This window comes from Tachypleus tridentatus, chromosome 4 (assembly GCF_004210375.1).
Source record: "Tachypleus tridentatus isolate NWPU-2018 chromosome 4, ASM421037v1, whole genome shotgun sequence".
NCBI classification, from domain to species: domain Eukaryota; kingdom Metazoa; phylum Arthropoda; class Merostomata; order Xiphosura; family Limulidae; genus Tachypleus; species Tachypleus tridentatus.
This window is the reverse complement of record NC_134828.1, coordinates 66,494,541-66,507,548: the sequence shown is the minus strand read 5'-3', so window position 1 is coordinate 66,507,548 and position 13,008 is coordinate 66,494,541. Positions and strand designations below refer to the sequence as shown.

The window sequence follows — 13,008 nt, the reverse complement described above, 5'->3', positions numbered from 1 at the left end:
ACTTAAAATGAAGCTAAGATTTTCAGCAACTACATATATTCAACAAACCACATATCTATCAAGACCTACTTCAGTAATGACTTATTTATATTCATGCAACATATAGAGGAAATAATTTTTTTACCATATGACCACCTAAACGGCAGGATTAGTTCACTTTTAGCTTGAGAATATCCAATTAACTTGGATCTAGTGACAAACTACAGGAACTTTTACTTAAATTTTTAAAAACTGTGCAATTAACAATATATTCATATTCCAAGTTATATTGCCTTTAGTGTATATCTACAAATTACATAACCTTGTAATTTTTTTGAAATAACTTTTAGTGAATTTTATAGAAATTATTAATGACCTCAGAATTTAAGCATTTCATTAACTTTGGAATAATATTAAAATTTTAATAATATAATGTTTTTCATGATTTGTATAGGATGTCATTGGGAAACGAGGAATATCAGCAGTTTTGTGTGCTGTCCTTACTATTCCTGTTTTTGGACTTCTTGGTTTTACTAAAGTTTATCCACTTGTGTCAACATTGTGGTTAGGTGTTACTTACTCATTTGCAGCAGTAAGTTAATGGTTAAACTGTAAAATATTTACTTAGAAATGTTGCATTGTTTCATTTTAATGTGAAAATTTTCATGTTGCTAACATATACACACATAGAGAAATAAAATATTTCAAATAAAATTGTTTTTGGTTCTGGAGATTTAGCTGTAAGGTTATTAGGAAAACATTAAAAACATAGTTCTGTTTGCCATGTCTTTTTAGCTCATTCTTATTTATGTGGGTTTCTGTTGTATCTACATATTATAAATGTTAGTATTCAGTTTTTTGTAATGTATTGTCATAAACGTAACATTGATTTTTGTTAATCGTTTATTCACAAGTGCTAAATGATCAAAATAATATTTATTTTTTTTAATTATTCAGAGAAGCAGGTTACAGTTTAAATTTTGATTTTAGGCAAGCTTGTGGCCATCCATTCCTTTGGTTGTTTCAAGAGCAACAATTGGTACAGCTATGGGATTAACGACCTCTATCCAGATGATAGGGATAGGTATTTCTAATGTCTTGGTTGGGGTTATTCTTGGAAAGAATCAAGGGTAAGTAACTTAATACTTTTTATTGATGTTTCAAAACTCTTAATTGCGATAAACATAAGTAGTACAAAGTATATTAATATATGATATTATATCCTTTCACATTATATGTTTTGGGAAGAGGGATACAATTACTACGTGGAAATTTTCTTTCAATGGCATTTTTCACCTGTTATTGTGCCTTCATGTAATCTGCTTTATTAGGTATTGTTCCTTTTGTCAGGGGATCTGTGGTAAGTTTTGCAGTATGTACTTCTCATTTCCCGTAGGTATATCCATGTTCAGTGAGCTTATGTGGTTGGACGTATTTTCTGCACTCAATAATGTGTCACTCATACCTTTTCTGCTGAGTGTTAAGTGAGTTAGATTTTTATTTTTTAACATCTTTGTTGTTTTAGTTTAAGCTTGCATTTGGAGTTTGAGTTTTTTTTTAAGATTTCTTCTTTTCAATATTTATATTATTTAATTTGTAAGTTTCTAGTTACTGCTAGTCAGATCTAATTCGAGATAAGATTTGGGTCAAACTTTGTTATTGTTAATTCCAGAACTACCACAGAAAGAACATATCAAAGGCCCACTTGACCAGGATTCTATTCACATTTATTTGTTTTATACAAAAACACAGGAGACTGGAGCCTCATCTCGGATCTGCCCCAACATTAAACTCATCTGGAGACACCTTGCTTCTCCATGAAGTTCTACTTGTTATTTTGATTTTTTTCCCCCAGTGTTGTGTTCTTTTGGTTTGTCTACAAGGATTCTTATTTTCAGTCTTTCTTTAGCTCTATATGTGTTTTGTCAAGTGATATACTCTTTTGCATATCATCTTCACTCACTGGGTCTTTGGACCTGCCATTACATAGATGACTGGCTTCTGCTTGCCTCTTCCTGTGCCAAGTCAGCCACTCATACCTCCTTGCTTCTTTGAAAAGCTGCTTGGGTGAAATTTCTCATCAAGTTGGAGAAGTCCTCTACTACCCCTCTGCAGTTTTTTATTCATTTGGAGGTTTTTTTCCTTTTTCTGTCTTGGTTGAGTATGGCCTTCTCTACTTTGGCTCTGGGATATGAAGTTGGTAGTTATAAATAATGCATCTTTTTCTTTTCTTTCTCATGAAAGGTTCTATTTCTTTTGGGTTGTGAGTTTCCTTGGAAGTTTTCATTCCTTTGGATCATATGTACCTGCATTCCATTCCCTTCATTGGATGCTTTTTGATATGTGGAATTTTCCCCACAACCCTTGGTGGCTTGACAAGAACTTGACCATGGTGGGGGATCCCATTCCTCCACCTTGCCCCAAGTCTCATCTGTTCACAGATTGTTCCTTGGTGGGTTAATGGGGATTTCCTCAGTTCCCCAAAGATTTTGGTTTGGTGGTTATTAGAGTCTGCTACTCTCCATATCCTCATCTTGTAACCTTTGGCAGTTCATTTGGCTCTGTATCATTTCTTCCCATTCCTGCTGTGGACAGTAGTTATAGTTCATTCTGATAATTCTATTGTCATTAGCTGTGTCACTAAGCAAGAGGAAACCAAATCCAGGTTGCTGTGTTTTCACACTCTGGATCTTCTATACTAGGCTTCTAGCTACAACATGACAGTTCTAGCATGTCATGTTCCAGGAATTATGAATCTTGTGGTGACTGCTTATGCCCAACCAAGTTTTCCTTATAAAATGGTCCCTTCATCCTCAGGTTTTTTTGTGGGTGTGTTCTCAACTGAAACACCACATATATATGCATTTTCTACTTACTGGAATACAAAACTAGTAGGTTTTTTTTTCTTCTTTCCTCCAGTTCCTCACCTGTCAGCTTTGGAAGTGGAAGCTTACAGCCAAGATTGGCAATTTTATCAAAATCTTTATATACACACTCACTTACTTTAGCTTTTGTTTTAATGTTTTATCTATTCTCCTTCTAATTCCTTCTCTTCTTTACTTGTGGTTGTTATTCAGCTTTTTATACCACTCGTGTTACCCACATCCTCACTATTCCTCCTGTATCATCCTTTATTCCAATTTCAATCGTTTCTCCCTGGGTCCTATGCTGCCAGTGACTGTGTTTTGGTTTTCATACACATTTGTCTTACCTTTCATTTCCCATCTGGACTTTCTTGCTTATCAAGATAGGCTTCCTTGTCCAGTTTGTTCCTTCAGGTGTTATGTGGCATATTTTGTCTCCTTTCAGGGTTTGTATTCCTGACACCCTGTTCCCTTGAACACTTCAAGTTCTAGGTTCTGTCACCTATTACTCTCACTGATTTGGTTTGTCAACTCATTCAGCTTATTTGGACTTGTCTGTGAAAGGTTGCTGTCTCTGCACTGTGCCTTCACATCAAATTTATCACATTACTATGTCTTGCTGCTTGCCTCTGCAATCTTTTTGTAGATGATTGTTTGTCTGGAATGTGAACTACTCCCAATACTTTCATGCTAGATCTGACTGTGTCTTCATCTGGTGGATAGTATCTTCCTCCCATAATGACTCTACATGTCTATTCACCTTTTCCTGGGGTAAATCTTATCATTTTCCTTTATCTTTTTTTTTCTTTTTTATACAGCTTCCGTAAGCTTAATAGTCTCTTTACAGATCCCACCTTCTACTTTTCATTTTTCTCTGTCTTTTTTTTTTTTTCTGGCATAGAGGCTTTTTCTTCAATGTAATTCCATGTTACTGTACTTATGCTCATTTACCCACTCGGTGAGAAGAGGGCAAAGCTGATTCCCTACTGGCACTTCCTGTAGATGTTTTTTCCATGGGTCAATTGCACTCAATAAAATCATTGGTTAATTAATAACTGGGGCTAGCCAACATGGGATCCTCCTGGTTTTTCTGGGCTAAGTAGTTGTCTCTCTTCTCATTAATTCTGGTTGCAGAAGGTTCTTTCTTGGTTTTTAGTAGGGTTTTGAAAGTTTTTTTTTTTTAATCTGCCTCACAAATACCAGCAATGGAATGTCTGCACTATGGTTGGGTAAATGATGCTTGTCCTTCTTGTAATACTGGTTACAGCTTTCCCTCTTTGTACGATTGAGTCAAGGCAATGCAAAGATCCCATAATACCAGGTTTGGTTTGTCATACTACTTGCTCCCATGGGGGTTTTGAAAGTTGTCTGGTTACGGCTGCTGCTCACTTCCTCTTCATAATTCCAATTACCTGACATACTGTGGTATGTTTATTTATGGTTGAGATTGTTAGGTATCAATAACATGGTTGACATACCCTAGCAACTTATTTTTTGTTTTTTCATGTTATATGTTGCTACAGCTTAACACTTTTACAATTGTTCAAACACTAGTTTTTCCACCCACTTTGTGTTACCTTCTTCGTTCCTGAACAAAGAGCATATCTGTTCCAGAAGTAGTGCAGTACTTCATCCCTGAGAACACCTATTCATTTTAGCTGATCTCTTTTTACTTTTGTTTTTTGTGCACTTACATCAGCACTTTATCTTTGCAATGTGGGATTCTGGCTTTAGTGTAAGAGGATTAAGTCTCTTTCAAAAGTTAACATTTTTTTGCATAGAAAATGTATTTCCAATAGTTAATTAACTCCTGTCATACACTTCCCACCTTTCCTCTCCACTAAAACTGGTGTTTTTATTTTGTTACCTGCCAAATATCAAAAGTGATGATGAAGCAGGAAGAGCAGAGGGAGCTAGCTGCACCATTATAGATGGAACAATAGGTGGACAGTAGTGACATAATATGTACTTTTTTAGAAATTATATGTTACTAATGGAGTCTTTTTAGTAATGCTTAGAGGTCAGAAGCAATTGAGATAGCTTTTGTTAACTTGTGCATTTTAAAACATAACTAATATATTATTAACTAGAATATATTTAGGTAAGAAATAACTGTAATTGTTTTAGTTAATGAAGCAGACAATACTACTATAGTCAGTTACACGTGCATGTACCCCATGACAACAACTGCATAACAGTTTTAAAATAACCATTGTTAGATTATGGTTTAAAATTAGTTCTTCCTAATGAATATAAACTTTTATATAACATTTACATAAAAGCTCAAACAAATTTATTAAAGGTATATGTGGCAGCTGTCAGGGGTTGAAAATTGTTATTACTTGTTTTAACTGTATTTATTCAGAGCACTTTGAAAGGAACAAGTCAGAAGTTATATAAGCATCTTAGCAGTTAGATGTAATTTTATTACCATTGTATTATTTTATTACCATTTTATTATTATAGATATGGAGAACCAAAGTAGAAATTTTCATAGCTCGTTGGTCATATAACAATACATCTGAAGTTTTAAGTAGCTTTTAAATGTTTATTTTATAATAAAGGGCTAAAAACTTTGATAACATAAAATGTTGAATCATAACACAATATTAATTTCACTTACATAACTTTATTGTAAAGGTATTTATTTAAATGTTGAATGTGACAGGGTGACTTGCTTAGAAAAGCATTTAAAGGGGCACCGGTTGTGAAAGAGTTAATACTACTGTGGGGTCAGACCAGTCAACTGACCTGTACTACTTATTGAATTCTGAGAGGATTAATGGAACTATCCATTAGGTTCAGAAGTAGTTTTTAACAACAGTAAAAGATTCAGAATAACAATAGTATTCTCACAAATTGATCATAATTTTTCATCACACTGCAATTAAAGCCATTTATGTAAAATATTTTTTTTAATTGTCATATGTAATAATAATAATTTTGAAAATAGTTGATTAATACATGTTTTTAAGGACAATATAAGTAGTTTCCAAAAGGTTTTCACAGTATTGGTTTGGTAAAAAGAGATGTATGTTTGTATGTATATACATATTGAAAATATGCTTATGTAATTTCTGAACAACACTTTATTCTGAATGTGTTTGACTGATAGCATTATTACATACTAGAAAATTCATCATTTGTTTCTTACATTGTTAACAGGCTTTCAAAAGATGAAGAGTTACAGAGATGGAAATACACAATGATCTATCTTCTAACCAATACTCTAGCATGTGTAGGGACTGCTATAGCTTTAAATGTTGATGACTATAAACGGGTATGTAGCCAGATATGGTATAATGAATTTACATGTGCATAGTATTTCTTTAAGTCATATTTTTAGTGTTATAATTAGTTGTTTTCGAGTGGGATCTGCTAATATGATTGTTCTAGGTCAAGAACGTTTGTGGAAATTCAAGAGTACATTACAGATGTGAGTAATCAGTGCTTGTTTGAAGATTCATTGAAAATTTGATGAAGTACTCATTGAGTTATTGAGTCGAGTGTTTGTAATGAGTGTCTCAGAGTCTATTAAATTAAATGATGCATTAGCAAAGAAATTCCTTAAGTAATTTTCTTTATAACTGTGAGTTAGATGTACCATTATTTTCCGAACTTCTGTTCAAACATTTTTTTGGAACATAGGCCTTCAAACATTATAATGTTTGAAGTAAACATTATACAAAGAATAAGTAAATTTTTTATCATTACATGTAATGAGCTTGGCATTATCTTTAACAAAATAATCAGCTTAACTATAGAACAATTTACAACAGTATTTTCATCAAAATGTGAGCATTTTATGTTAATACAGTTGAACTTTAAATGGTTGCAGTTCAACTGTTTAGTTTCTTACTATCTCTTTTGAAAAATGTTTGAATGTTTTCACCTTTAATCTTTGTTTTTATGGTTCCTCATTTCTCTGAGTTTTATGATAATTATTTTACTGTTCATTATTTACTTGAGATTTTGGTCATACATCTACACAACATGTTTTATATTTTTTGTGGCCTTGAGCAGCTTTTTTCTTCTTTACACATGTAATTAAAATTTTTTTTTCACTTTACCAGATTTAGAATCTGTTTTGGATGTATTTCTGCTTTTTTCCAGGTTTTGCAGTAGATTATGCAATTGGTAAAATATTTAGCTTTTGTTTATCTTTTCACCATACTGTGAAAATTAAACACTGAAAGTGGATGAAACAATGAAACTAATAGGCCTAATATTAGTGATAAAAAGCCTAAAAGACAAAATGTTATAGTTCCCCTTAAATGTCTGCCTGCCCCCCTCTCCCCCCCCTCCACTTATAAAACAATGAACACAATACATACAATTCTTTTGGCAGCTTAATTTTGTCAAGAATAGCATATATCATATTCTGTGCTCTAAGTTCATTTATTTTATGGCTTTCAACATTGAGACATTTGAATTTTACAGTGCGTAAACTGATAAAGAAATCATAGTTTGTGCTGATACTGTTATGAACTAAAATTGTGTTTATACATTAAGAGCTTTTTGTAATTTTTATGCGCTACTACTATAATTATAAACAACACAATATTGTTACATTAATTTAGAATATGTTTTATGGTATATAACTGAAGGTTTGTGAATGAAAGTGATATGTGCACTTGGGTATAAAGTTTTGACTAGTGGTTTAGAGGGATAGATTTTTAAATGTTCATTTTACAGGAAATTGTGTGGCTCCTAGAAATGGAATGAGCAATGTGTCTTGGGTAAAAAAAAAATATATATATACAATTGTCTGGTGAGGAAAAATAACTATTCAACTTGTTGTACCAGGTACCATGATTTTAATACCACACCCTCTGTTTTTATTTTTATCATTAATGTAAAGCTTATAATTTGGTACTTTCTGTTAACATTTAAGTTCCTTAATTACTTTAAATAATAATAGTTTTCTTGGTCACATAGAATATATTTTTACTTGCCTTTCTAAAACAAAAGTCCTAGATATTCAATGTAAAACCTATATTAAATATTTATGGAGCTTTGTTGTTTTTTGCTTTTACCAGGGTGGAGTTCTCAATCTCAGTAAGAAACAGATGAACCTGTTACTACGTCGTTACGAAGAGGAAGGTGATGAAGGACCATCATCTGATGTTACCTATGAACAGACTGACCCATCTGTCATTCCTAACAGAGACTCTTCAGATCAGGACACACTCGTAGCATAAAGATTTGTATAGAAGAACAAGTTGATGTACATTTTAGTGCTTTTTTATGTGTGTACGTTGAATCTCAAAGCAAGCGCATCACTTTTGTTCACCTGATTTAAAGAGTAAAGGAGTGTGATGAAAATTACATTTTTTTAAAAATAGTTAGTGATCAAAGGCTGTACTGTGTTGTTGGTTCAGCAGATACATATTTATCACTTAGGTCTGTACTTTTATGTGTTCACAAAAATCAAAAGTATTCATATTTACAAGCAAGAATGATTTGATAAGCTTACAATTATTTAAAGTTTTAATGTTGAGTATGTGTGTTTGAAGTAAATCTCCTACTTGTATCAACTTAAAAACTGACAGTTTCATAACTAATTTACAATAATAGACTTATCTTCAGTAAAAAAGGATCAATATTGACATGTATTAAATGTTTGTAGAAGTTTCAAAACTTTTAAGATATTCATTTCAGTGTAATTAAGAATGATAGCATTATTTTATGTAGTGATACAATTATCTTATAAAACAAAATTTTTTTGATATTTGTCTGTGTCTTTAGAGCAAAAAAGTAATGACACAGTATTAAGATTTTAGAAATATGCTATTATTTTCTTGAGACACTTTTAAAGAAAATTAATAAATACTAAAGAAATGCCAAGTAAACTGGTTATTGATCATTGTAAGAAAAACAAGAGAAAATTGTTTTATTGCAATAAAATTGTCTTGTTTATCTGTCCTAAGCTCTTGCAACAACTACAACTGTTTTATTAAGTTTCAATAGTTCCTGTCAGAATATTTTTTGTTTTAAAGATTATATAAAGCATGAGTTTTGACACTTTGTGCTTACAGCTCATTATTTGTTAACTTATATACTGCTGAAAGTATGAGGTATTCTTAAAGGCTACCTGGTATTACTAAAGTTTTTTTTTTTGTATTTAAAAATCTTTATTTTTTTCTCAAGGTCAGTAATAGTAAAGTAATTCAGCAAATTGTCTTTTTAACGTATGTTTGCAAGTGTGATGCATTGAAAAGACGTGTCTACAAACTATCTGAGTAACTGAATTAAATATGATATTGGGTTGAATGAAGTATTTTATGGATGTATGCTGGTTTTTGATGTTAATCATATCTATGCACTGATTGGGAATGTGTACAACAAACTAAGTAACTAGATGTAATTTTGAATTTTTATAGATGTGATCACTGTATGAAAGGTTATTACTTATTTGTAACACATAAGGTATTCAACTTTTTAATATTGATGTATCTCTAAGTATTCTTTTATGTTTTGTGATAAAATATTATTTTATTACTGTGCATTTAATACAAGTACAAAATTAGCTTTACTGTTGGAATTCCATGAAAAACTTTTATTTGTAAATTGCACTTCACTAGAATGAAAACAAACAAGCTTCTGAAGTGTTTTTATTTGTGGTAAGTTATGGTTTGAGGTAAAGCATATTCCAGATCTATAGCAAAAGTTGTGTGATTTTACTTAAACAATGCAATGTAATTTCTTGAAGTTAACAGTCAAACAATGAAAATTAAGAAAAACCTCTTTTGAAAGGTTTTTATTCGAGTAGAAACTGTTTAGAGAGAGAATCATCATGTATCTTATCACAAAAACCATTGTCATTATTTAATTGATATTGTATGATGTCATTATACCCTTTAGGGTTGTACAATTAGAATTATCCTAAAGAAAACTGGGTATGCATGTGAGATTATTATTTTAATTTGTATGTCTTTTAGAACAACTTAATTGTCTGTTTGTTCTACATTGCTTGAATTTGACCTCTGTTCATAATTCAAACATATTTTTAAAAGTTCAGATTGCTAACTATGGTGCTGAACTATGATACTGATTTATTTTGTTTAAAAACTACTTCATATTAAAGTTGTGTGTGTAATACTTGTAGAGAGAAGCATTTAGTGAAGCTAGATATGTGTATTACTTAAATACACAACATTTTAGAGTTTCTCAAATGTATACCTTTTAATACTATTTTTTATTTAATAAAGTTTCTTGTATTTAATGAGAAGTTACTTTAGATCTCATGTTTTCAAAAACTACCAACTATATATTACTTTTATTGACAATTTACCAACATATTTATATTAAAACAGAAAATGCTTTGTTAGCTAGATTAGGATGCAATATCAAGTTCTTGGTAACCACTAGTACTCAGGTTTATTTCCAGGTTTTAAAATTAACATTGTTAGCTGTCAAAATACCAGAGGGTTCTGACTTGTAGCCAGTGATCATTAAGGGATATTGATGGGTTTTTTTTGCCAGTTAATCCATGCATGATTATGTGTATTCAAACCAATTGTAAATGACAGTCAAAAAAGATAAAACAACTGCAAGCACGTTATTTGTCGCAACAGTTTGATAATGCATTAGCAAGTACAAATTAAGGTAGTAACTTATTCAGAGAAAAGAAATCCTTTTTTCTCATTGAATATATTCATGCTTGAATATAGTCAAAAACATGGACTAATAAAAAAAATTGTGTATAGAAAACAAAATATGACTTAAATATATATTGATATTGACAAAAAATAATATTGTCAAATAAGTACTTCATATTACAGTTATTTGAATATTTTTAAACAGAGTTTCCATGGACCAGGTACCCAGAATTTTGTATTTTTTTTTAATTGGTTAACACTACCAAAACCATTTGGTAGGAAATTAGGGAAATACCCTTGATTTCAGTGTGGATGAAATGGTTTAGACCCAGAGGTCAAAATAGCACTAAAAGTAGGTGGAGAGTAAATTAAAGGCATGAAGAAAGAAAAAAAGGAAAGATTCATTACACTATTCCATTGGAGAGTGATGAAGGTAAAATGTCCAGCGATATTTCTGAGAATCCCTTGTATTTTGTGACACCTGAAAAATGATGCAGATCATTTAATAAATCCAGTGTGAAAGCAAGGAATTGTTGTAGTTCTCCATCAAGGTACAGGAATGATGCCTGTTCAATTTGGGAGTCCTTTGGTATCAAACCTTCCAAGTGAAAAAGCTTGACAAAAGGCATCAAGGTTCAATGCTCTTGATAAGAACAGTCAATTGCTTGCATTCTGCATGACTGTATTAAGGATTCTATGCTCCAAGTTACTCCCATGAGATCAAAACAAACTTATGAATGTAGTTGGAAATGACATTTGTAAGAAATATGATGATACATAACTATTCTTATCTGTCAATGATGTGCAACAAGCTCTGATAGAGAAATGTATTCAGAGAAAAGTTATATTTGCATTGCTATACTAATCAGTGACAGTCAAAGGAGTGAAAGAGAGATTGAAGACTTGAGAATGAGCTTTTGGAACAGCTAGATGGCACTTTCATTAACTAAAGTCTGGTTTCAGCTAGAACCTACAGTACAGTCTGTCCAGCATTATTGTAAGTGAGCTGCACTGAAAGCGGTAGAGTTCTATTGATCAAGGTGATAAGAATTATCCCATTGACACCAAGGTCAAGGCATTCATATCCACTCTGAAAACAAAGACAAGAAAGGGAACAAATAGCTAAGAACACAACAAACTGTGATAGATCTTAGCCACCTGGAGGCTGAAAAGCTAAACTGCTGGCATCTGTAAAAAAAAAAAAATGTAGATTCAGCAACACTATCTCAAGTTTTTGACTCCCATAGTACACTTTAGTAAAAATAGAAGAATGTGTGTAGTATTGTGTTGTTGGCTTACCCACTTGGCCAAGATACTGGAACTCCAAGGTATCATGAAGAAGGTGGATATCAGATGACACTTCTTAAAGATTACTACGTTCTTAGATCTTAGTTGCTGTTTTCTTATCTTCATCAAGTGTTTGTGACCTTGGAAGGGTCTTTTAAACCTTTTTATTTCACTAAAATACTAAACTCAACAATTCTAGAAGGTACAAGCAGAAAACATATTTTTTACTTTAAACTCCACAAAAAAAATGTTCAAGCACAAAAATTGTTGTTTAGAACTTAATCTTTCATATTCTTAATTGAAACTGACAAATATTAATTCCACAGAACAGAAGGTTCTTAGAATTTACATGCAGAGCACAAACTTGTATAAAATAAATAAATAATAAACATAGTTGTTTCAGGATGTAACATCTACTGATGAAATAATAGGAAGATGTGAAAGTGATGTTAGGATGTGTTTTATTACTGGTTCTTTATAAGTTTTAATCTTTGTATGGTTTCTCTGTGACAGTAGTTCAAGGTCTACCAGAATATTTCATATCAGAAGACCAGTCTTGTACAAAAACAAAATTTCCAAGATCACTATTTTATCACTATAATGTTTAACAGGCAAGACATCATAATAAAAGCAGTTAGTGATTTTTCTAGTATACTGATTACATAGACAGAAACTTGCACAAGTTCTGACCATGTATATAAACTTAAAGACAGGATTAAATACTGATCAAAGTTGAATACATCATGTTTATGTTCATAATCCATGTGTGTACAAACATACTGTACTAATATTTTGTAGAATTTTATGGCAATGTACCTAAGTAAAGATTTTTTTTCTATGTTATGATTGTGTTATAACCATTATATGTGTATGCTATTTATGATGAAATAAAATATTAGTAAAGTTTACAAAAAGAAATAATATATTGAATAAAAAGTGGATTGGATAACTTGGAAATACTTGTCGCTGATATCAGCTTGTTCTTAAAAAGTAAATCAGTTAGTGTAATTAATTTTAAAATTCACGTAATTTGGATGAGTTAACACTTCCTTAAATTGTCACACTCACACATACTGTAATTATCAAAAGGACTGCAATTCACGTCAAATATCTGAAAATATGTTGTATTGAGGAAAAGTTTATACTGTAATTCAATTGTTTTTATTTTTTGCTCATAGTTATTAACTAGAATTTAGTCTTAACATTAAATATTTTTACATCTTTTATGTGATTCTAACATTTCATGAAAAAAATGTCATTCTCTGATTACGGTTAAA

At 31.4% G+C, this 13,008-nt stretch overlaps 1 protein-coding gene across 1 annotated transcript in view; it reads left to right on the top strand.

The window, feature by feature from the left end:
• The window catches only part of LOC143249339 (lysosomal dipeptide transporter MFSD1-like), a 37,260-nt gene extending 27,189 nt beyond the window's left edge, over positions 1 to 10,071 (top strand). Inside the window, exons 10-13 of the mRNA XM_076499005.1 lie at positions 434 to 571; positions 970 to 1,109; positions 6,009 to 6,123; positions 7,883 to 10,071. Of these exons, the coding sequence (XP_076355120.1) occupies positions 434 to 571; positions 970 to 1,109; positions 6,009 to 6,123; positions 7,883 to 8,044 (555 nt within the window). The 3' untranslated portion in view covers positions 8,045 to 10,071. The remainder of the gene's footprint in view (positions 1 to 433; positions 572 to 969; positions 1,110 to 6,008; positions 6,124 to 7,882) is intronic.
• Positions 10,072 to 13,008: the final 2,937 nt, after the last annotated feature.